Genomic DNA, 24,836 nt, shown 5'->3' on the forward strand with positions numbered 1-24,836 from the left:
ACGCTGTATCACCTTTTTACTGATATGACTGGAAAGTGTCATTTAAAAAATACACAAAAGTTATAAAGGGTATAAAACAGCGAAAAAATAACTGTCACTGCATGAAAGACGCCATCTTGACTATCACGCGATTACCCCCTCTGATGTAGCTTTTGTACAAATACTTACACAATTTACTTACTACAGGATTGCTGGGTCAGTATATAATGGGTCTCTTGTTTTTTCTTGACCAACTGGTTGGTATCGCACCAGATCAAAAGTCCCATATGGGGTTTTGTAATCAATTTATGGAGGTCATAAATTTGAGTCATGAATCATTTTACTCATTTTCGTGGCAGGCATGTGGCAGTGGTGTTAATTATGGTTGATTATGGGTTTGAGCTTTATACCAATCATTTAAACATGAGTATTTTTCTAGTTTCTTAAGTTCATAAAGCAAGGTAGCTCAAGATATTTAAGTACAACGGAATAACATTTGTGTAGTAATAATTTTGGGGCTCTTGCCTTTGCACAAACCACAAATATTAAAACAATTAGCAGTCAATGCCCCTTTTACAATTAAAAGCTGACTTACAGGACAAAGAGATTCTTGCGTAAACAGCAGTTTGAAAATACTAACAAACAATTGACATCAATTATTTGTTTCATTTATTTCAAATAGGCAACAATACATAACTAAATTGATTTCATAAATAGACAATCTAGAATTTTCTAATTCATTGGCTGATGAACGATGCAAACATGCTTCAACGGTTCACACAAAGCTTAACATACATGTACAGGTAAACAATCAGCAACAATAAGTAATAAGTGATGTTGAGTAATGCATTTTATAACAGGAGTCCTCTGTTCACACGTCTGTAAAAGAGTCTACATCTATATCTGTAAGCTTCTTGTGAAATAATTAATGTAAAAGAAAAGCACACATTAAGTTAAATAACAATTCTGAACATCACCTCCTGAGTTATCCCATATAATTACTATAAAATTCATTAAAGGCTGCAGCTTGAATCTAATCCTAATACAAGGTCTGCGCAATCATACCCGTATTTGACATGAAATGAGTGACAAAATACAGATCAGGTCTATGTAACCTTCACATATTTTCACTTCTGCAGAAGTGGGTTTCTTCTACCTGAAGAAACGTTAATTTTTATGCAAAATACATCAGAAGTTCAGGAGTTTAAGAATTTTTATTTTACTTTAAATAATGAAAATCTAGTAATCAGGACTATAGATAATTTTTGGGGTATATTGGGCAATCAACCCCTGTTTTTGACAACAATAGGGTTTTTGTAAATTCAATAGTTTTAGCAAAAATGTTCACCCCCTACTTTTGAGCTTAATTTGGTTTTTCAATGCCCCGAATAATTCTACGAATAATTACAATAATACCCCCAAAGATTGATAACCGCTGGAAAGACTGCCTTCTTTCCTTCATAGAACGGCGTATAAACTATCCGGTACATTTTTGTACGGAAAATAACCAGTCTAAAAAACACGCCCGGTGTTCGTAAGAATTGCATTTCGTGACGCAAGGTCTTTTACGGGAATAACGTTATTAAATTTGTATATGCATTTTTGTAAGCTTTATTTTGAATTTAATTTTGGTTATTTTAATTGCATAATAACGCAAATATACTTGTTATATATAGCCCTGAGTCATATAGATATCTTTATTAAATATAAACAAGTGCAATGATTTAATAAAATTTAATTACTTGCTTTACTGAAATTAATTTGAAATAATGTTAAGGTCAATAATTTCCTTATAACTTTTTCTTCTTATTGCAGAGAAGGAAATTGGTTTTTAATTTGAGGGGCATTGTATACTATTTGATGGTGGTTGTGGTGACTGACTGGGTAATGGGGCCAAATTTGTGCCCACACATCAATAATACACATACCCCTTGTTTATGGGCTAGTATAACGCGAAATATATGATTTTCAGTATACACCAGTTATTATTTAAAGCTATAATCACTGGCAATCAGATTTCTGAATAAGTTAACAAAATTATTTAAACATATCTCAACAATTTTCATATAACAATTATGAGTAACAGGAAACACATTTTAAGTAGTATGCATTAACTGGCTATTGCATAAATAATTGTTCACAATTTTATTGGCGAGAAGTTATTTCATCTTCAATGTCTTTGTATCATACAAAATGACATAGTCTTCAGAATACTGTTATCAGCCTTCCAATAAAAAGGCAATATACACACACACAAAAATACACACAAAAGAGAAAAATATTTGGTATGCTCTCACTAAATTGTTAATGATCATAAGGGACCAGAAAGAAAGGTACCTAGTAAATTATGCATTTTAAAAATAACAAGCAAATTCATTGAATTGATATCCCCCGCCAATATACTTCTTGACACAAAAGTGTTATATTTGACATTCAATAAAGCATTCTTTCAAGATACAAAGGGCCATAACTCTGTTATTATCCGATGGCGTACAATGCCATTTGGCGTGCATCATTCTCTTACCCATTTATACTCATACCAAGTTTCAATGAAATCCCCCAAAGCACTTCTAAGATATGCCTCCAGACACAAAAAAAGCATTTTTTCAAGATAAAAGGGCCATAACTCTGTTATTAACAAAAAGTTTACAATGCCATTTGGCAGGCATCATCCTCTTATCTATATATATACTCATACCAAGTTTCAATGAAATCCGCCAAAGCACTTCCAAGATATGGCTCCGGACACAAAAGTGCCGGACGGACGGATGGAAAGACGGACGGACGGAGGCGCCAAAACAATATCCCTCCGCCTCTGGCGGTGGATAACAAACAGTTAACCAGCATGCAGATAAAATTACAGAATATTAATTTACAGACAATATTGCTTTTTTATGTTCCCAAATGCGTTTCACTTCCCCATGATAACTAATATCAAATGTTGAAAGAACAAGAGATGCGTTTGTCAGAAACACAATGCCCCCTAATGCGCGGCTTTTTTTGTTCCCATTTGACCTTGAAGGATGACCTTGACCTTCCACCACTCAAAATGTGCAGCTCCATGAGATATGCATGCATGCCAAATATCAAGTTGCTATGTTCAATATTTCAAAGGTTATTGCAAAACTTTACTGTACAGTAAAGTTTTGGGACAGAATGACAGACAGAAGGACAGGCCAAAAACAATATACCCCCCATCTATCGATCCGGGGGCATAAAAATTCCATGAGACCTAAATGCAATCGCTAAAAATTCCCAACTTATGGTTAAAAGAATTTCTTTATTCTACAATAATGTTGGCTAAAGATTCTTTTGACCCAGGGAGTACACTGACATGTATAGCTTAAAGCCCAGCAGCAAAGGAAAAGTACACAAGTATAGTTTCACATCCAAATTGCAAAATGAAACCTAGTAAATGCTTAATACATGTATAATAAATACAAATGGCTGGTGGGCTGTCACACAGATAAGCAATCACTATTCAGAGTAGATCCTTATCCCGTATCAAACTGAAGCCTTGTGAGCTACATCACCAACTTTGGGAGACTGCCTGTCACCCCACAGTGAGAAGTGACCAGTCCCAACCAGTCTGAATCACTGCAACCCATACCAGTCTCTATAGCACTATCATTCTCCCAGGCTATTAAGTGCTGATATTGAACTTTGAATGATAATGAGAATATCTGACTTTGGCTTTGAATTGGGCCACAGCCTGGCTAGAATACACACATGGTTACACTACACACACATTGCCGCCGTTGCTAGTGCGAGGCCTTCCACTGTTCAATCCAGAGTATGATTCTGTCCAGGTTTTCCTCCATGTCCTCTGGTGTGTTACTAGGCAACTCATGCACTATTTCTAGCTTGTATGCCCCACGGGCCTCCTCTAGGATGGTCTGGAAGATCTCACAGGAGACGTTGTCCTCTAACTTCTTACCGCTGTATCCCCTTAAACAGACACACACATACACCTAGAACTGCTGCTCCTAACATACATTACTGTTCTAAGAAGAAAACACAATGGTCATGCTTCTTTTATATAATATTTTAAACTAGATGCCTTACAGTTTCTACAACAAGACCAGCCCATCTTTAATCATGCGTGTACTTATTATTTTAAACTCTGCACCATGAACATGCCTGAGCATTGACATGAAATTTGACTTAAGGACTCGGGTCTTGCGCATGACATGTTTGTACAACAATCTTTTTAAAATTGCAGGATGAATGATAAAGTTACAGTCAAGACTAACTGTATCGAGCAAGAATTGAACAGAAGACCGTAAAAAGTGACCTTGAGCTTTGAGATAAATAAAGCTAGTACAGACTACAAGCCATCTGCTGAACATACATTATTATTGTCTTATATAACATTTTACATCTACATGTGAAAAATGATGTTTGCACATGGCAAACATTGCTGGTAAATTATTTTTAGAATGCAAGATGAACCAATAGTTAGTCTGGACAATCAGTGTATGGGCAATTTTAAACTTTTACTTTTAAGTGCAACTTTGACCTTTGAAGTAGGGAGACCAGTGGGTTTTTTCCAATACAAAATTGGGTCTGGTAATCTGCCCCATTCCCAATGGAAACAAGAAACCGTAGGAGACCGGTGATGCTCCCCAAAGCTTTTTTTTGTCACAATATTGCACTATATATTCAGATTAAAGGAAACGTCTTGAGGGGCATAACTTTGGACAAAATAATACAATGGATGGTTTAGCAACTTAAAAATTTCAAATGGCCATAACTCATCTAACAAGAACTCACTAATAGCATGTGCATCTCCTCAAGGTAGTTAAGCTTCCCATAAAGCTTAATTTAAGTCCAGTCAGTAGTACGGGAGAAATAGCCCGGACAAGAATTGCACTATATGTACAGTTTATAGAAAATTTCAAAGGGCCATAACTCTGTGAAAAATCATCCGACCATAACCAGCTGATAATATGCTCATCTCCTGTTGGTAGTGAAGCTTCCCATAAAGTTTCATTGAATTCCTGTGATAAATTGCTGAGAAATTTGCTCGGACAAGAAATTCACTATATGTACATGTACAATGGAAAATTTCAAAGGGCCATTTCTCTGTGAAAAATCATCCAACCATAACCGGCTGACAATATGCACATCTCCTGTTGGTAGTGAAGCTTCCCATAAAGTTTCAATGAATTCACGTAATAAGTTGCCGAGAAATAGCCCGGACAAGAATTGCACTATATGTACAATGGAAAATTTCAAAGGGCCATAACTCTGGGAAAAATCATCCGACCAGAACCCGCTGATAAGATGCACATCTCCTCTTGGTAGTGAAGCTTCCCATTAAGTTTCATTGAATTCCGGTCATTTGTTGCTGAGAAATAGCCTGGACAAGAATTGCACTATATGTACAGTTAATGGAAAAATTCAAACGGCCATAACTCTGTGAAAAATCATCCGACCAGAACCAGCTGATGATATGCACATCTCCTCTTGGTAGTGAAGCTTCCCATAAAGTTTAATTGAATTCCCGTCATTAGTTGCTGAGAAATAGCCCGGACAAAAATTGTGCACGGACGGACAGACGGACTGACGAAGCAGCGACTATATGCTCCCCCCAATTTTTTTTTTTTTGGGGGGGGGGGGGGGGGGGAGCATAAAAAGTATATATTTTTCCCAAACAGGAGCTGAAAATTCACAATGGAAGGTTTGTCCCCCCCCCTGCCCATTTTTTTTTTTAGATCTCACAATTTTGTTCATTCTACCTTCCAAACAAGTTCAACTTTAGTAAATATAATACTGACAAGAGGGCCATGATGGCCCTGAATCGCTCACCTGACTTATTAAGATCAGATGAAAACTATGACCTCTATTGTCTACATAATGTTTTTCTATGATTTGACCTAGTGACCTAGTTCCTGACTCTAGATGACCCAAATACAATCCCAATCTAGATTTCATCAAGATAAACATTCTGACCACAGTTCATAAATATTGGATGAAAACTGTGACCTCTATTGTCAACACAAGGTTTTTCTATTTATTTGACCTAGATTTTTACCCCAGATGACCCAAATACAATCTCACCCAGATTTCATCAAGAATTCTGACCAAATTTCATAAAGGTTGGATGAAAACTGTGATCTCTAATGTCTACACAAGGTTTTTCTATTATTTGACCTAGTGACCTAGTTTTTGACCCCAGATAACTCAAATAAAATCCCAACCCAGATTTCATCAAGATAAACATTCTGACCAAATTTCATAAAGATTGGATGAAAACTGTGACCTCTATTGTCTACAGAAGGTTGTTCTATTATTTGACCTAGTGACCTTGTTTTTGACCCCAGATGACCCAAATACAATCCCAAACCGGATTTCATCAAGATAAACATTTTGACCAAATTTCATCAAGATTGGATGCAAACTGTGACCTCTACTGTCTACACAAACAAATTGTTGACGGACGGACGCATGGACACACGCAGGCACGCACAACGGACGCCGGACATCACACGATCACATAAGCTCACCGTGTCACTTCATGACAGGTGACCTAAAAATATGTGTCGGAGATAAACATGAACAGTTGTGGTTAAAATCCCATAGAAACAAGGGCTGTTTGTAAAACATGCATGCCCCCCTATATGGGCTATAAGTTGTAGTAGCAGCCATTGTGTGAATACGTTTTTTGTCACTGTGAATGGTGGTGGTGGTGGTGGTGGTGGTGGTGGTGTGGTGGTGTAGTAGTAGTAGTAGTAGTAGTAGTCTTCGTCCGTCAGTCGTCGTCGTCCTCGTCGTTTGTCGTCGTCGTCGTCGTCTCGTCGTCGTCGTCGTCGTCGTCGTCGCCGTCGTCGTCGTCGTCGTCGTACGCCGTCGTCGTCGCCGTCGTCGTCGTATAGCCGTAGTAGTCGGGTCGTCGTCGTATAGTAGTCTAGTAGTCGTGGTCCCGTATCGTACGTAGTGGCAGTAGTAGTAGAAGTAGTAATAGTAGACGTGGTGGTGGTGGTGGTGGTGGTAGTAGTCAGGGGTGGCGAAATCTCAAACAATTAAACTTGTCCACGGACAACCATTTAGGAAATTTAACTTGCCCGTTGCTGAACTACACTTGTCCGTTAATGTTTATATAAATTATAAACGCATTTATTGATTAATGTTAAATAATGTGGAATATATCAAAATGAGTATGATTTGCTTGTTTTGTTTATAATTGTATTTCAATGGTATATTCATTATAGCAGTTTATTATAAACAATATAAAGACTTTCTCAAACTTTAAATCTTGCAAAGCTAGTGTTATTAAAACATGTGCTGAACATAAGTACATTGTAATCTTAACAAATTAAACTAGTCCAATATGTGGACCTCATCAGACTGAGGCTCCGCTACTGGTAGCAATTTGATTACATAAACTGGTAACCATTGAAAATCAGTTAGCCATGTTTCTTGAAAAGTTCTGGTGCGTTTACTTAGATCAAATTTTTTATCATAATCTTTCTTAGTTTTTTTGGGAGGTGTGCTGCTCAAAGCTTCGGGTTTCTGCTACGTTGTTGAAGATTAAAAAAAAAGTTTCATCTTTACCATTAAAGTCGTCTTAAATAACAAGGTAGACCGTGTTTTGATTATCTTAGATTGATACTTTTTATTTCCGTCTGATTGTAAAAATAGTCTGTACACTGTCTAACAGTCGGGCCCAATGTTGAAAATGCGGCATGCTCCCGGTCTCATATAGAATAAGGGAGATCACTGCGCAGGAAAGTGCACGTATTTTAGCTTGATTGCTCCGCAAATAGCACTGACAATGTAATCGCGTGTCAACATCCGGTTTTGTAAAACTTAATTACGGCTTTAATACAATGTATTTTTTTGTATACCTGGACGCGACTTTTAAACAAGAGCACCGCCTTGCGGGTGCAGACCGCTCATCTATTTTCTTTTCAAAGGTGAAGGGACTCTCATTTTCAATCACAAAGGAGGGAGGGGTGGAGTGAAGAGGGGTTTATAGTGTGGGGTTGTGGACATTTATTACATTATCTTCCAAAAAAGCGAAAAAAAAAAAAAAAATAGGGGGCGGGGGGAGGGGGGGGGGGGGTGGCGGGGTCGATGGGGGGGTATTTTTTGGGTGCGATGGTTGGACGGTATTTCAAACATAACCGTTTTAAAAAAAATAAAATGGGTGGGGGGGGTTATTTTGTGATGGGGGGTGGTGGTAATTTGTGAGATGAGATTAAAAAAAAAAAACAAAAAAAAAAAAAATTTAAAAAAAAAAATTGGGGGGGGGGGGTGGGGGTGGGGTGGGGGTATAGTGTGAGGGTGTGGTGGTCATTTCTGGGATGATCTTAAAAAAAAAAAAAAAAAAAAAAAATTAGGGGGGGGGGGGGGAGGGCGGGGGGGGGGGGAGGGCGGAGGGGGGGGAGGGGGGGAGGGCACGGGGGATGTTTTGGGTGGAGTCTATTGTGGTATGTCAGGTAAGAGTAGTTTCGTCAAAGTATCAATCAAATCTAATCATAAATAAAGAAGTTATGGCAATTTTAGCAAAATTTAATAATTTGACCTTGAGAGTCAAGGTCATTCAAAGGTCAAGGTAAAATTCAACTTGCCAGGTACAGTAACCTCATGATAGCATGAAAGTATTTGAAGTTTGAAAGCAATAGCCTTGATACTTAAGAAGTAAAGTGGATCGAAACACAAAATTTAACCATATATTAAGTTACTAAGTCAAAAAAGGGCCATAATTCCGTAACAATGACAACCAGAGTTATGCAACTTGTCCTTTTACTGTACCCTTATGATAGTTTGTGAGTGTTCCAAGTATGAAAGCAATATCTATGATACTTTAGGGGTAAAGTGGACCAAAACATAAATCTTAACCAAATTTTCAATTTTCTAAGTATAAAGGGCCCATAATTCCGTCCAAATGCCAGTCAGAGTTACATAACTTTGCCTGCATGGTCCCCTTATGATAGTTCATAAGTGTTGCAAGTATGAAAGCAATAGCTTTGATACTGTAGGAATAAAGTGGACCTTAACACAAAACTTAATAAAATTTTCAATTTTTTAAGTATAAAAAGGGCACATAATTCTGTCAAAATGCACGCCAGAGTTACATTACTTTGCCTGCACAGTCCCCTTATGATAGTGAGTAAGTGTTGCAAGTATGAAAGCAATAGCTTTGATGCTTAAGGAATAAAATGGACCTAAACACAAAACTTAACCAAAATTTTCAATTTTCTAAGTATAAAAAGGGCACATAATTCTGTCAAAATGCACGCCAGAGTTATCTAACTTTGCCTGCCCAGTCCCCTCATGATAGTAAGTAAGTGTACCAAGTTTGAATGCAATAGCATTGATACTTTCTGAGAAAAGTGGACCTAAACGCAAAACTTAACCAAAATTTTCAATTTTCTAAGTATAAAAAGGGCACATAATTCTGTCAAAATGCACGCCAGAGTTATCTAACTTTGCCTGCCCAGTCCCCTCATGATAGTAAGTAAGTGTACCAAGTTTGAATGCAATAGCATTGATACTTTCTGAGAAAAGTGGACCTAAACGCAAAACTTAACCGGACGCCGACGCCAACGCCAACGCCAAGGTGATGACAATAGCTCATAATTTTTTTTCAAAAAATAGATGAGCTAAAAACTTGTTGTCCTCGGACAACTTAATTGAAAAAAGTCAGTTGCCCAGACAAGCAAATGTACGACTCGGGCAACTCGGACATTTGATTTCGCCACCCCTGGTAGTACTAGTAGTAGTAGTACTAGTACTAGTAGTAGTAGTAGTAGTAGTAGTAGTAGTAGTAGTAGTAGTGGTAGTAGTAGTAGAAGTAGTAGTAGTAGTAGTAGTAGTAGAAGTAGTAGTAGTAGTAGTAGTAGTAGTAGTAGTAGTAGTAGTAGTAGTAGTAGCAGTAGCAGTAGCAGTAGCAGTAGCAGTAGCAGTAGCAGCATTACAAGACCAATACTTAAGAATGATCAAATGGGAAAAGGTAACATAGCACCGGCAGTAAATATGGGGCTCATTTACAGGTCAGATTTGTAATCTCTGCTGTAAAATGAGATTTTGAATGAATTAAAGGGAGGCAAATCTGTAATAAAAAGAACATGCATAAACCGTAGTTGTTTCCCTTGTTTGAACCATGCTAAATCCTTACAAGTTTGGAAAGAATTGGATGAAAAATTTGGACTTTATTGCATAAACACCATTTTCTCAATTCAAGGGGAGGTAATTCTGTACTTCATGGACCAATAATGCTCATTTTTTGTAGGGTTCGTGTCCTCATTGATCTAAAGACACTGTGCAAATTTGGAAAGGATCGGACAAAAAATGTGGAAGATTTTTGAAAGTTTTCACAAAATAGGCAAAAACGAATAAACATGCAAAGTTCAACGAGCTCCTGCGGCCATGTTTTTTGACGAATCAAATTTCTTTGAACAACTTTTTCAGGGGAGCCCTCAAAGGTCATCCCTGTGAAATTTTTTGAAAATCTGATGAGCGGTTTCTGACAAGAAGATTTTTTAAGGTTTTTACCATATATGGTCATGGCGGCCATCTTGGTTATGTGATCAAATTTTTTTTAACAATTCTTTTGTCCCATGACCTAGGGATGCTCCACATGAAATTAAGTTGAAATTGGCTCAATGGTTTAGTAGAAGAAGATGTTTACAAATTGTTTACAGACGGACGGACGGACGGCCGGACGCCGGACGCTGAGTGATCACAATAGCTCACCTCGAGCTACCGCTCAGGTGAGCTAAAAACATGTGTTTTCTCACTTTTGAAGCTTTTCTTTAGCAAAACAACAACAACACTAATTTCCCAATTTTAGTCAAAACGCCGCAAATTTTCCCAATCAAAAAGGACCCGGACCCATTCCCAAAATAGTGAGAAAAAAAACACTGGAGACAGTATTTATATGTGACACCTTGTCTCTACATAGTGAACATTTATATGTATAATAAATTACTTAACAAGAGTGCCAAACTGTCACAAGATACGCCCGTTTGAAGGTTTTGGACAACTTGATAGCTTTACCATTTGAGTGGCAAAATGATATATTTTTGAAAATTAAGCAGCACATATTTGAACTTGACCTAGATATCAATTAGACACAACTTCTGACCAAATTTGGTAAAGACAGGATGAAAACTACTTCAATTAGAGAGCGGACACCATGCTAAATGCTTGAAATGCATTAAGTGACCTAGTTTTTGACCCAGCAAGACCCATATTTGTTCTTGACCTAGATATCATTTAGACTCAACTTCTGACCAAATTCAGTGAAGATCAGATGAAAACTACTTCAAGTAGAGAGCGGACACCATGCTAAACGCTTGAAATTCATTAAGTGACCTTGTGACCTATTTTTTGACCCGCCAAGACACATATTTGTTCTTGACCTAGATATCATTTAGACACAACTTCTGACCGAATTCGGTGAAGATCGGATGAAAAATACTTCAATTAGAGAGCGGACACCATGCTAAATCCTTGAAATGCACTAAGTGACCCAGTGACCTAGTTTTTAACCCAGCATGACCCATATTCGGACTTGACCTAGATATCAACTAGATGCAACTACTGACCAAGTTTGGTGAAGATCGGATGAATACAATTTGAATTAGAGTCCGGACAAAGTGGCGCCGTTGAAAATGCACTAATTGACCCTATGACCTAGTTTTTGACCCGGCATGACCCATATTCGAACTTGGCCTATATATCAACTAGATGCAACTGCTGACCAAGTTTGGTGAAGATCGGATGAATACAATTTGAAATAGAGTCCGGACAAAGTGGCCCCTTTGAAAATGCACTTATTGACCCTATGACCTAGTTTTTGACCCGGCATGACCCATATTCCAACTTGGCCTAGATATCAACTAGATGCAACTGCTGACCAAGTTTGGTGAAGATCGGATGAATACAATTTGAATTAGAGTCCGGACAAAGTGATGCCTTCCGCCCGCCGCCCGCCCGCCCGCCAAGGGGTTTCACATAATACGTCCCGTATTTTATACGGGCGTATAAAAATTGCAAATTGAATTATGAAGCTACGGTGTGGATAAGCATAAAGTGGCCAACTTAAACTTTTGACCTATAAGTGAGGTCTAGATTTTTGAGGTATGGAGGCAGGTTTTTCACACCACACATCTCATGGTGGACATTTTATGATAGTTGTTAATTGTTAGAACAGAGGGGGTAATCACGTGATAGTCAAGATGGGGACGTCCATACCAAGACAGTAATTTTTTGCTGTTTTAATCCCTTTATTACTTCTGTTCAATTTTTAAATGACGCTCACTTTCCAGCCATATTAGTAAAAAGGTGATTAGTGTTTATTTCGTATTTAAATTCGCTTTAAATCTCGAGTTTACTCCCCGTAAATTTTCTTAGTGAAGCCCTAATTAGGTCATCCCGCTAAGAAATTTTGCACCGAGTAAAGTCGAGATAGAGAGCGAATACTACTATGAAATAAAAGCCAGTAACTTTCTCCCTTATATGACTGGAAAGTGAGCCAAATAAAAAATAATAATACAAGTAATAAAGGGTACAAAACGACGAAAAATACCTGCCTCGGCATGGACGTCTCCATCTTGTCTGTCACGTGATTACCCCCTACTGTATAAGTCATGTTTGAAATTGCATGGATGATTGCAAAAGTCTGGACAAGTTAAGGCGCAAGCAAGCACAATAGACCATTGTGACTGCAAAAATAAGGGGGGGGGGGGGGGGGGGGGGGGGGGGGGGGGGGGCTTCAGCTGACTCACACAATAACTCATTTTTTTAAAGATGCAGAAAATTGTAATAAATATTTGTCCAACTAGTTTTGCATTTTAAAGGTGAAAATCAGCTGAAAGGAAGAGAAATTACATCCCAGTTATGTCATGTTTCTGAAAGTCATGTTAAAAAGCTGATAAAACTGATGTCTAACTTTACAAACAGCATGTTTACCTGTGTTCTAGTCTGTTATAGAGAATTGTGTTGTCAGTTCGCATGACAAACACGATGTCAAACCAGCGCTCAGGGAAGAAGTCACATCCGTGGTAGTCCACAATGTTCCCACCGCTAGACATCTGATCCTCTAACTCATCTAGCACCTGCACACAGTTGTGATTGAATTTGAAACAACATTTGTATTAAATTATTATTTTTATGAAAAATAAAACATCAGCATTGACACTGCATAATATTAGGTAATTTTTATTAGATTAAAACAGCCTGCAGGAAAAAGGTTTGAATTTTTTTTACAACTTACAAAGTTACAAAATAACAATTAGAAGGTCATAAGAGAGAAAAGGTCATATTAATCTGAAATTAAAACATAATCTGACATATTTTCGACTGTCGTATTTTACATGCATTGTATCCAGATTGTAAATTTTCCAGTGAATAAACTCTGACCTGATCCTCATCCAGCACTGGACATTGGTACTGTTCATCATAGCCATCATAGAACTGCTCCTGCTTGGCCAGGTCTCCCACATTCACGTAGCGCAGGCCCGACCGCTGAGCCAGCTCCTGTCCCAGGGTAGACTTGCCAGTCCCTGGGGTACCTATAGCAACAAAATAGTGATCAACACAAAGCAACCAATGTGTATATTTAACTCCATGGAATTAAATCCAGCATTTTTTTTCTTCTTTATAAGTACCTCAAAACGGCACTTTTTCACTTAGGAAAATACTACAGATTTCCCAAATGCTGTAAAAAACAAGAGTTAAACACATGCCCCCCCCCCCCCCCTGCCGCTTTGAAGCCATATATTTGACCTTTGACCTTGAAGGATGACCTTGACCTTTCATCACTCAAAATGTGCAGCTCCATGAGATACACATGCATGCCAAGTATCAAGTTGCTATCTTCAATATAGCAAAAGTTATGACCAAGGTTAAAGTTTAGTGACAGACACACAGACTCACACATACAACAGTTTTTTTTTTCATTTTAGGGGGAAGGGGGTCGGGTCCCCTGAGGGGGGGGGGGGGGGGGGAATTCGCTCGTAAAAGGGGAAAATGTCTATGCTTAGCTAGTAACAGTACAAAATCAAGTTTTAACACTATAATTCACCATACAGAGGGAGAAAAACATAATTCAAACTCTTTCATTCATAAACATGTTATGTTCATGTTCAAAGTTCAACATTTCTGGACTTTTCAGCGAATTTATCAATTATTCTGGTGACCTCCTCTTCACCATCTCTCTCCGTGTGCAGACAAAGTCTGATAAGGGACTCCAGTGTAGCTTCCCCAAGCCTGTTTCTCTGTGGCGTGCAAAGTAGGTTGAGCAAACTAAACAGTCTTTCAACACTCTCTTGACCGGACGTTTCTGGCGTTTCACTGCCAGCATTTGAAGAGGACTGACTTTTAAGTTGTACTTGTTTGAAAAGAATATCAATTTATTTTTAAGTTAAAACAGATTTGTCAATTTTTTACGATAGCTTTTGTTGTTGTGCGACATGTTGGAATGCGTATGGTTTGCGGTAGATGTCGTAAAGCGAAAGTCGTGATGGTGAACTACGTACGGTTTGCGGTATAGGCTAAAATAAAGTAAACACGCGAATGCAGTTCAGGAAAATTGTAGTAAATTCGTAACGAAAGACATATTTAAATGAGGTATTGATTAAAATTGAATAACACTTCCGAGGGGATTTTTAAAAATATTTGGGGGAAAAATATATACTCTAAAGATGGGGGAATGGGGCCGAATAACGCCGAATATTTCATCCAAAAAAAACACTGTACAATGACAGACAGGCCAAAAACAATATACCTCTGATAATCCGTTCTCGGGCATAAAAAATATGTAAATTTATGATCAATAAATTAAATAAAATTTGCTTTTTAAAATTTATTGTTCGTTATATAACCAAATATGAACAGTGCTAGATGCTCGCACGTCACTTGATTTACACATTTTCACTGGGAATTATCCCATCCCCAAATTCACTTTTCATATGCGCTTGAGTAAAATGGCGGATATTTGTGTTTACAAAATTTCTTTAACACATAAGCGTCAATACTGGCCATATTTTGGTTTAGAACATTGAAATAGCAATTAAACTGGATTATAGGATAATGGATAGTGTTGGAACATGTATGTGTCCAGCGATCAACACATACGGTAGGGTTTACTAAATATTCATTGAAATTAAATTGGGACTTCCAACTGTATTATCTGGGACGTCCAAAATTTAAGGCTTGGAAGTCAAGACTTCCAACTTTTCAAAGCTAGTAGTAGCGCTGCTTTACTATTGTAATATACATGTATAGCCATATAAGGTAAAATGCGACTATTTTCGAACTCCTTCAAGATATCATTGGGACAATTCTTCTGACCAAGTTTCATGATGATCGGACAATAAATGTGGCCTCTAGAGTGTTAACAAGGTTTTACTATAGAAATATAATGAAATGATTTTCAACAGACCAGAACAATTTTTTAATTCGTCTAAGGTATCATCAAAACAAATGTTCTGACCAAATTCTGTAACCTTTCTTGCTGACATTTTCATTTTGAAATTTGGAACAGTGTAAATATTCAATATCGGTTCGACATCGTTATCTACTTAGACCGAATATCACGATGTGCCAAAGATTGGTGTACTGTGGCCTAACTGATGGCGAAATTTTAGTGGGCAACATTACAACTGTTTGCAATATGGTGATAGAGCGTACAAAACAATAACAAACTGAAAGTAAACAAGGGCTGTTTGTAAAACATGCATGCCCCCCATATGGGCTGTCCATTGTAGTGGCAGCCATTGTGTAAATACGATTTTTGTCACTGTGACCTTGACCTTTGACCTAGTGACCTGAAAATCAATAGGGGTCATCTGCGGGTCACGATCAATGTACCTATAAAGTTTCATGTTCCTAGGCAAAAGCGTTCTTGAGTAATCATCCGAAAATCATTTTACTATTTCGGGTCACCGTGACCTTGACCTTTGACCTTGTGACCTCAAAATCAATAGGGGTCATCTGCAAGTCATGATCAATCTACCTATGAAGTTTCATGATCCTAGGCGTATGCGTTCTTGAGTTATCATCCGAAAACCATTTTACTATTTTGGGTCACCGTGACCTTGACCTTTGACCTAGTGACCTCAAAATCAATAGGGGTCATCTGCGAGTCATGATCATTCTACCCATGAAGTTTCATGATCCTTGGCGTATGCGTTATTGAGTTATCATCCGGAAACCATTTTACTATTTCGGGTCACCGTGACCTTGACCTTTGACCTAGTGACCTCAAAATCAATAGGGGTCATCTGCAAGTCATGGTCAATCTACCCATGAAGTTTCATGATCCTAGGCGTATGCGTTCTTGAATTATCATTCTGTAACCATTTTACTATTTCTGGTCACGGTGACCTTGACCTTTGACCTAGTGACCTCAAAATCAGTAGGGGTCATCTGCGAGTCATGATCAATGTACCTATGAAGTTTCATGATCCTAGGCCCAAGCGTTCTTGAGTTATTGTCTGACAACCACCTGGTGGACGGACCGACAGACCGACCGACCCACATGAGCAAAGCAATATACCCCCTCTTCTTCGAAGGGGGGCATAATAAAAAGCAATTATTTCTTGCTTTAATGTTACCATTTGCATGAGTTTGTGCTTTACACAGGTAAACGTTGGTAAGTTTTTGAAGAATCAGTGGCCATTGCAGTGGTGGTCACATTTTGTACATTTGGACAATCAGAGCTCCAGATAAGGTTTTGTGAAATTCTTAAATTACTACCAGATTTTCAAAAAGAATTCTTAACTCTGAAATTTTATTTTTAAGGTTACTACTAAGTTTTGGAAAATAATTCTTATTTTTTCTTAATGACCTAAAAATAAATAATAATGTTTTTTTTCATGCAAAAAAAAAATCAAAATAAACATACTAGCAACTTTATTTATAAGAGTTCAACAGTGTCTTTTCAGTATTATACAATTTTATTTTTCAAATACCTTCATATGCCCAAACCGTGCTTAGATTCCATGCCTTAGATGAATTTTTACATATTTTACAATTAAAACGGGTCTCCCCTTCAATCTTTTCAACGATTAGCCACGGGACTTGTCCCTTCCACTCGTTCAATGTTTTTTTGTGTGTTTAAGTTTTGACCCGTCGTGTCGCGTTTTTGTTTAGCTTTTCCGACTGTGTCGGCAACTGAACATACAACATCGTATAAGATCTTTTATATAATGTCTTTCTAAACATTTAACTTCGGCTCACTTTGTGTACAATATGTTAAAAGCGTGTTTTTGGACGCTTTGCAGTTTTTTAGGACCGTCTTTGGGCGCCGCCATTGTTTTTTGACAGATAGACTGCATACGCCGCTTTTATTGGAAAATATGCGCATTGTTAATCAAACCCGATAACCATTCTATATAAGCACCGCAAAGATCTTTAATACGCGAAAAGAACTCAATAACAAGAGCACCGCCTTGCGGGTGCAGACCGCTCATCTATTTTCTTTTTAAAGGTGAAGGGACTCTCATTTTCAATCACAAAGGAGGGAGGAGTGGAGTGAAGAGGGGTGTATAGTGTGGGGTTGTGGACATTTATTACATTATCTTCCAAAAAAGCGAAAAAAAAAAAAAAAAAAAAAAAAAAAAATCGGGGGGGGGGGGGGGGTATAGTGTGAGGGTGTGGTGATAATTTGTGAGATGATCTTAAAAAAAAAAAAAAAAAAAAAAAAAAAAAAATCAAAAAAAAAATTTGGGGGGGGGGGGTGGGGGGGGTGGGGTGGGGGTATAGTGTGAGGGTGTGGTGGTCATTTGTGAGATGATCTTATAAAAAAAAAAAAAAAAAAAAAAAAATTAGGGGGGGGGGGGGGGAGGGGGGGGGGAGGGGGGGGAGGGCACGGGGGATGGTTTGGGTGAAGTCTATTGTGGTATGTCAGGTAAGAGTAGTTTCATCAAAGTATCAATCAAATCTAATCATAAATAAAGAAGTTATGGCAATTTTAGCAAAATTTAATAATTTGACCTTGAGAGTCAAGGTCATTCAAAGGTCAAAGTAAAATTCAAGTTGCCAGGTACAGTAACCTCATGATAGCATGTAAGTATTTGAAGTTTGAAAGCAATAGCCTTGATACTTCGAGTGGATCGAAACACAAAATTTAACCATATATTAAAAGTTACTAAGTCAAAAAAGGGCCATAATTCCGTAACAATGACAACCAGAGTTATGCAACTTGTCCTTTTACTGTACCCTTATGATAGTTTGTGAGTGTTCCAAGTATGAAAGCAATATCTATGATACTTTAGGGGTAAAGTGACCAAAACATAAATCTTAACCAAATTTTCAATTTTCTAAGTATAAAGGGCCCATAATTCCGTCCAAATGCCAGTCAGAGTTACATAACTTTGCCTGCACCGTCCCCTTATGATAGTTCATAAATCTTGCAAGTATGAAAGCAATAGCTTTGATACTGTAGGAATAAAGTGGACCTAAACACAAAACTTAATCAAATTTTCAATTTTCTAAGTATAAAAAGGGCACATAATTCTGTCAAAATGCCAGTCAGAGTTACATTACTTTGCCTGCACAGTCCCCTTATGATAGTTAGTAAGTGTTGCAAGTATGAAAGCAATAGCTTTGATGCTTAAGGAATAAAATGGACCTAAACACAAAACTTAACCAAAATTGTCAATTTTCTAAGTATAAAAAGGGCACATAATTCTGTCAAAATGCATGCCAGAGTTATCTAACTTTGCCTGCCCAGTCCCCTCATGATAGTAAGTAAGTGTACCAAGTTTGAATGCAATAGCATTGATACTTACTGAGAAAAGTGGAACTAAACGCAAAACTTAACCAAAATTTGCAATTTTTTAAGTACAAAAAGGGCACATAATTCTGTCAAAATGCACGCCAGAGTTATCTAACTTTGCCTGCCTAGTCCCCTCATGATAGTAAGTAAGTGTACCAAGTTTGAATGCAATAGCATTGATACTTTCTGAGAAAAGTGGACCTAAACGCAAAACTTAACCGGACGCCGACGCCAACGCCAACGCCAACGCCAACGCCGACGCCAAGGTGATGACAATAGCTCATAATTTTTTTTCAAAAAATAGATGAGCTAAAAATCGATACGAACCGATGTTAAAATAATATTCGTAACTTGATTTTGTAATTCTTAATGGTACGACAAGATTTTAAAATAAATACGTAACGAACTTGAAAATAATTCGTAATTACGAAAATACGACCCTTATCTGGAGCTCTGGACAATAGACGGCGCATTGCAACTCTCAGCAACCCTTTGGGCTATAAAGCTGGCGAGTTGAATTATTTTAACTACGTTCCCAGCTGGCAGAACTTATTTGCCCATCCTGCAAATCCCCAATGATGATTGTGTAGACCGTTTATAAGTGTGAGTATCTTATGGTTGGCGAAACCAGAAGAAATGAGCTATATCTTACACTAATTATATACAAAACAAGACTATTGTAAAGCAATATGGTACCCTACCGGTGAAACTCCACCATTGTAAGATTTTTTATATATTTGTTGCCATAGCAACCAGAATTTTTAACGTAGGAACAAAATGAAATAACGTGCATAATCTTCATATTGCCATCTATGCATGTTTTAAGTTTCATGAACAAATATTAAGAACTTTTTAAGTTATCGCAGGATCCAGAAAAGTGTGAAAGACTAACTGACTGACACACAGAGCGCAAACCATAAGTCCCCTCCGGTTTCACCGGTAGGGGACAATTTTTGAATTAAAATGGGTGCATGAATGCATAGGGACCGTTAAGTAAAAATATTCTATTATACTACCTATGTTAGCGTTTCCGATCGCCAAAATCGCCATAGGCGATTGAATCTTTCAGCTGGCGATTAAAGTTTCTAATGTGAATGAAAATGGTGATTGCAAAAACCCTGATATTTCTCTATAAGTATATAATATTCCCTACTTTTAAAGAGAACTCTGTACCGATTTCCACATGTAATCGCCATAAAAGCTCCAGGTGGTAATAGATAGTCTATTGATAAGAGATAACTGGATGCCCGTATCGTATATTCAAGCCACATAACACAGTCATGTATGCTGACGGATGCATCACGGGGGTAACTTTCCAGTCGCCAAACTGTGATATTTAACGTCGAATCGGTTACGAGAATGTTTATGGAGGCGGAGTTATATAGCGATTATTATTTTTGATTGACGTCGGTCACAGAGTAAGCCAGGCTTTTTCCGCTCCATTTTGGGAAAACGCCACACTGGAATTTTGGGAATTTCGCGTCGCGAAAACCCCCATTTTGGGAAAAAAATTAATCGCAAAATTGGCTCAATTGGGAAAAATTATCGCATGTAAATTATTTAAAACAGTGTTTCTTATATTTCAAAGAAGCCGTTAACTGGTAAATAACGACTATTTTGATAACTTATTATTAAAATTTTACAAAATATTATGAACATGTGTGATTAGTGCAGGTTTTTTAATCTGAATTTGGGGAAAAGGCTTGGCCTTTTTGAGGTGAAAAAAATCGCGGGAAGCGCCGGATTTTGAGGAAAATAAGGAAAGTCTTAAATAATCATTAACATATTTTACAGTTCTTAAAACAAATTCAAGGCAACAGATAATTTAATTATGCAATGCTTTCTATTTTCTACACCAGATCAGGTCAACTTATATATTTAAAGGGTAAAAAAAAAAAAAAAAAAAAAATTTTTTTTTTTTTTTTTTTTTTGAATTGGGAATATTTTTTTTCAATTGGGAAAAAAACAACCAGATTTGCATTGGGAATGGGGCCGAATTTCGGACCCGTGGCATAGGGCGGAAAAAGCCTGTAAGCGTTTATTAACAATGAATCACAGTTGTAGCATAAATACGTGATATAAAACCGGTAAATAAAGCAGTACATTAAAGGCGGTTTCGGGCATCATCATCACACCTATTTACCGTACTGTAAACAATCATTAATTATGAGAAGTTAATTGCAATTGGTGAGCAATGTAAAATTACTTACGGCGAGTAAGTTGTGAAAAACAAAACCCGTTAATAATTTGATGCGGTAACAAATTAAATCCAGTGCATGTATATTTTATCATGTCTATTTGTAGAACTGATTTACACCGTTTTTCTACAGCCACGTGATAATAACTATTCACCATGCATTAATACCGGTATGCCATGTTAAACCCGTGTTATAAGAAAGAGCGCGAAATCATTGCTGCCGTCTGCAATGCCAAGTTCTACGCATGCAAAGCATTTTTTGACGACAGACTATGTGTAACTAAATATAGCCTAGCCACTCAGTACATGCAGTATTTAAGACTTACAAATTTACCGGTACGTTTTAATAAATTATATATTGCAACTATGGAAAAATATGTCAATTCAAGAATACATTGCAGTAAATGTATTTTTCAAGAATCAAGAAGCACCAGACTACGGCAAAAATTATTGGGAGAAGGGGGGTGGCGAATAAGAGTTACGCAAGACCCACCCAATCAAAGACCGGGGCATATCTGAAAGTTCTAACATTGTATACTGTTTATGCCAGTGCATGAAAATAAATATAAATGAAAAATAAAAAAACATAAAATTATTTGATTTCAGGTAACAAATAATTTATTTAAATGTGACTTCATTGATAATTTAATACAGTCATTGTTGATACCTATAGATTCATGATAATGATTATGTCGTTCATTGAGCAAATAAGGTTATAGTGCTGAAAGTTGGCTACTAATTTTTTTTCCTTAGCGCCAACCTAGACTACATATATCAGGGGACAAAAATTCCACTCGTCCGCTCGTATTGACGAGTGAAATCTTGAAAGGACGAGTGAATTTCCCTAAAGCGCTCGTCCTACAGGACGAGTGAAAAAAAGCTGATATTAAAATGTATTTTCTGACCAGTTAGACTCTTTTTCATTAAATAAAATCATTTTCTTAAAGCATATCTATTCCGAAAGTAGAACACGAATAAACCGGAAAATGTAATTGTAAATTTCATACAGCAGGTGCGCGTTGTTATGCGAGACTGTGAATTGAGTAATTATTGGCTTTTTGGAGTAAACTTTGCGCGTACATGTCGACAGAGAACCATCCCATTGCATTTACTGTAAGTAATGATTTTTAAAGAATTATTGAACCGCGAAGTACGGTTTTAAACCAGTCTGAATTTCGTCTGAAAATGTCTGACATACGAGCATTCTTTAAAGGGGGCGGGTTGATCAGAGCTCCAGATAAGGGTCGTATTTTCGTAATTACGAATTATTTTCAAGTCCATTAAGTATTTATTTTAAAATCTTGTCGTACCATTAAGAATTACAAAATCAAGTTACGAATATTATTTTTACATCGGTTCGTATTGATTTTTTATTGAGTTCTGTTCGCGTATTAAAGATCTTTGCGGTGCTTATATAGAATGGTTATCGGGTTTGTTTAACAAAGCGCATTTTTCCAATAAAAGCGGCGTATACAGTCTATCTGTCAAAAAACAATGGCGGCGCCCAGAGAGCGTCCTAAAAAGCTGCATAGCGCCCAAAAACACGCTCTTAACATATTGTACGCAAAGTGAGCCGAAGTTAAATGTTTAGAAAGACATTATAGAAAAAATATTATACGATGTTGTATGTTCAGTTTCCGACACAGTCGGAAAAGCTAAACAAAAACGCGACACGACGGGTCCAAACGTAATCACAAAATAACATTGAACGAGTGGAAGGGACAAGTCCCGTGGCTAATCGTTGAAAAGATTGAAGGGGAGACCCGTTTAAATTGTGAAATATGTAAAAATTCATCTAAGGCATGCAATCTAAGCACAGTTTGGGCATATGAAGGTATTTAAAAAAATAAAATTGTATAATACTGAAAAGACACTGTTGAACTCGTATAAATAAAGTTGCTAGTATGTTTATTTTTATTTTTTTTTGCATGAAAATAACCATTATTATTTATTTTTAGGTCATTTATAAAAAATAAGTATTATTTTCCAAAACTTAGTTGTAACGTTAAGAATGAAATTTCAGAGTTAAGAATTCTTTTTGAAAATCTGGTAGTAATTTAAGAATTTCACAAAACCTTATCTGGAGCTCTGGTTGATGTTCAAACGTCCGAAACGGAAAGCACGCGAGCATTAGAAAAAAGGAAAACAAAGCACTCCGTGTACGATAAGACCAAACGTTCGCGAACTTTCCAAAATATAAATAGTTTAAATAATAAAGCCTTATTAATCAAGTAAAGTTTAATTTTTGATTATTTCAGTCCTTTTTCTGTTACATGTTAAGTTTTGAAAATTATACAAGATGAAGTTAGCAAAATATTTGTCTTCATTTATTTATTTTGTGTTCCTCATAAATAAGTAACTTATGTCACTGTTTAACATTTCTTTTGTTATCAGCTGGCATAAATTGCTGAGTAAGCAGCATTTTAGCCGTGGTATAGAAAACTTTATTAGTCATATCAGCCCTTTGCAATCTTTATTTCACACATATTTGAAGGACGAGTGCATGTGTTTGCAGGACGAGTAAAATTTTTAATGCAGTCGTCCTGCAGCGTCCTGCAGGACGAGAGCAGTTTAGAAATATTTTTGTCCCCTGTATATATATACAAGGGATACAACTGTGAAAATTCCTGCACACAACCATGGTGTAAACAAAAGCGAAAAATTTGCTTCCAAACGCAATAAATACACCAATTAAACTGTATTACAACAGCCAAGACATTTATCTTTCAGAAAATAATACACTTGGCAATAAAGTACAAGCTTTTCATTGAACTAAGAGAGAAAGTTTCATTCAAAATGCTCAAAAATCCTTAATTGGACACAGGTGTGCACAGCTGAAAACTGAGAATTCTAGATGTAATTTTTGCATTCCTTTGTTATAAAGCTCTTTTGCTGGTACATATTCCTTGGATAGTTTTTTTTCATAGTAAAATAGAACATAATTACTATTTAGTGAGCATTTTTTGCTAGAAATTCATATCAATCTGCTTCAATTTCACAATGACAATGTTTTACTTTCATTTTGGATAGTTCACATGTATTTGTAACATGCGAGTTGATTGGTTGAAATTCCACTGCCGTAATAAATCCAGCCATTCACGTTCCACGTAACATTACCTGACAAATTGCATACAAATCCTTGAAGATAGTAGAAATGTAAACAAATTTAATATTTACGGTGTTTTACATATATGCAGTTACATGCAATTATGGAAGGTGTCTACTTTGATTAATAAAGTGTCTATGGATAATAAAACAAGGTAAAATTGCTCAACTTCTCTGTAATTATTAAATTATGAAACAAAATGTGTCAAAGTGGGTGTGCACACCTGTGTCGCATTTCGAAAATTTTACCGTTTTCCATGAAACTTTCGTTTCAAACACAACTATGAACACTTTTACTGCTATAAACATAGTTATTATCTGATAGAAAAATGTCTGAGCTGTTGTTACACAGTTTTTTGGTGTAATTATTGCTTTTGAAAGCGATTTTTTTGCTATTGTTCAGACCATGATGTTGTGCAGGAAATCTGACAGTTGTATCCCTTGTATATATGTATATAGTATAAAAGAGTATTTTTTACCTAACGATCCCTGTGCATGAAGGAGGACCGTGACATAAACAATATCGCGAAATCATATTACACATGTGTATATTTGTTCATGGTGACAGAACACGTTTAGAATATTTCTGGTTTCGAATAAAAGTCCATTGAAATGTGTACAAACTTATTTTATCACTTACCCGTTATTAAAATATTCGGCCCCCCTGGTCTTAGGTTTTCCATATTTTGTTGTGCGTTTTCAACTCGATTTCGTCATGCACGTGGGTGAGACTGGTTCCATCTAGAGCTTCGGGTTACACGCCACATTATAGATCACCAAATTGACGACAGAGCAAACGTGCGTAACATTTTACATTCC

At 36.9% G+C, this 24,836-nt stretch overlaps 2 protein-coding genes across 2 annotated transcripts in view; both read right to left on the bottom strand.

The window, feature by feature from the left end:
* LOC127879302 (molybdopterin synthase catalytic subunit-like) overlaps positions 1-24,836 on the bottom strand; it is a 237,775-nt gene that overhangs the window by 135,372 nt on the left and 77,567 nt on the right. The window lies entirely within an intron of this gene.
* On the bottom strand, positions 632-24,808 carry LOC127879301 (adenylate kinase isoenzyme 6-like). Its single transcript, XM_052426079.1, has 4 exons — positions 24,658-24,808; positions 13,354-13,505; positions 12,904-13,049; positions 632-3,927 (listed from the first exon to the last, which is right to left on the bottom strand). The coding sequence occupies exons 1-4, from the start codon at positions 24,698-24,700 to the stop codon at positions 3,741-3,743; spliced, it is 528 nt and encodes a 175-aa protein (XP_052282039.1). The 5' UTR covers positions 24,701-24,808; the 3' UTR covers positions 632-3,740.

The sequence above is a fragment of the Dreissena polymorpha genome, chromosome 4 (assembly GCF_020536995.1).
Source record: "Dreissena polymorpha isolate Duluth1 chromosome 4, UMN_Dpol_1.0, whole genome shotgun sequence".
NCBI lineage: Eukaryota > Metazoa > Mollusca > Bivalvia > Myida > Dreissenidae > Dreissena > Dreissena polymorpha.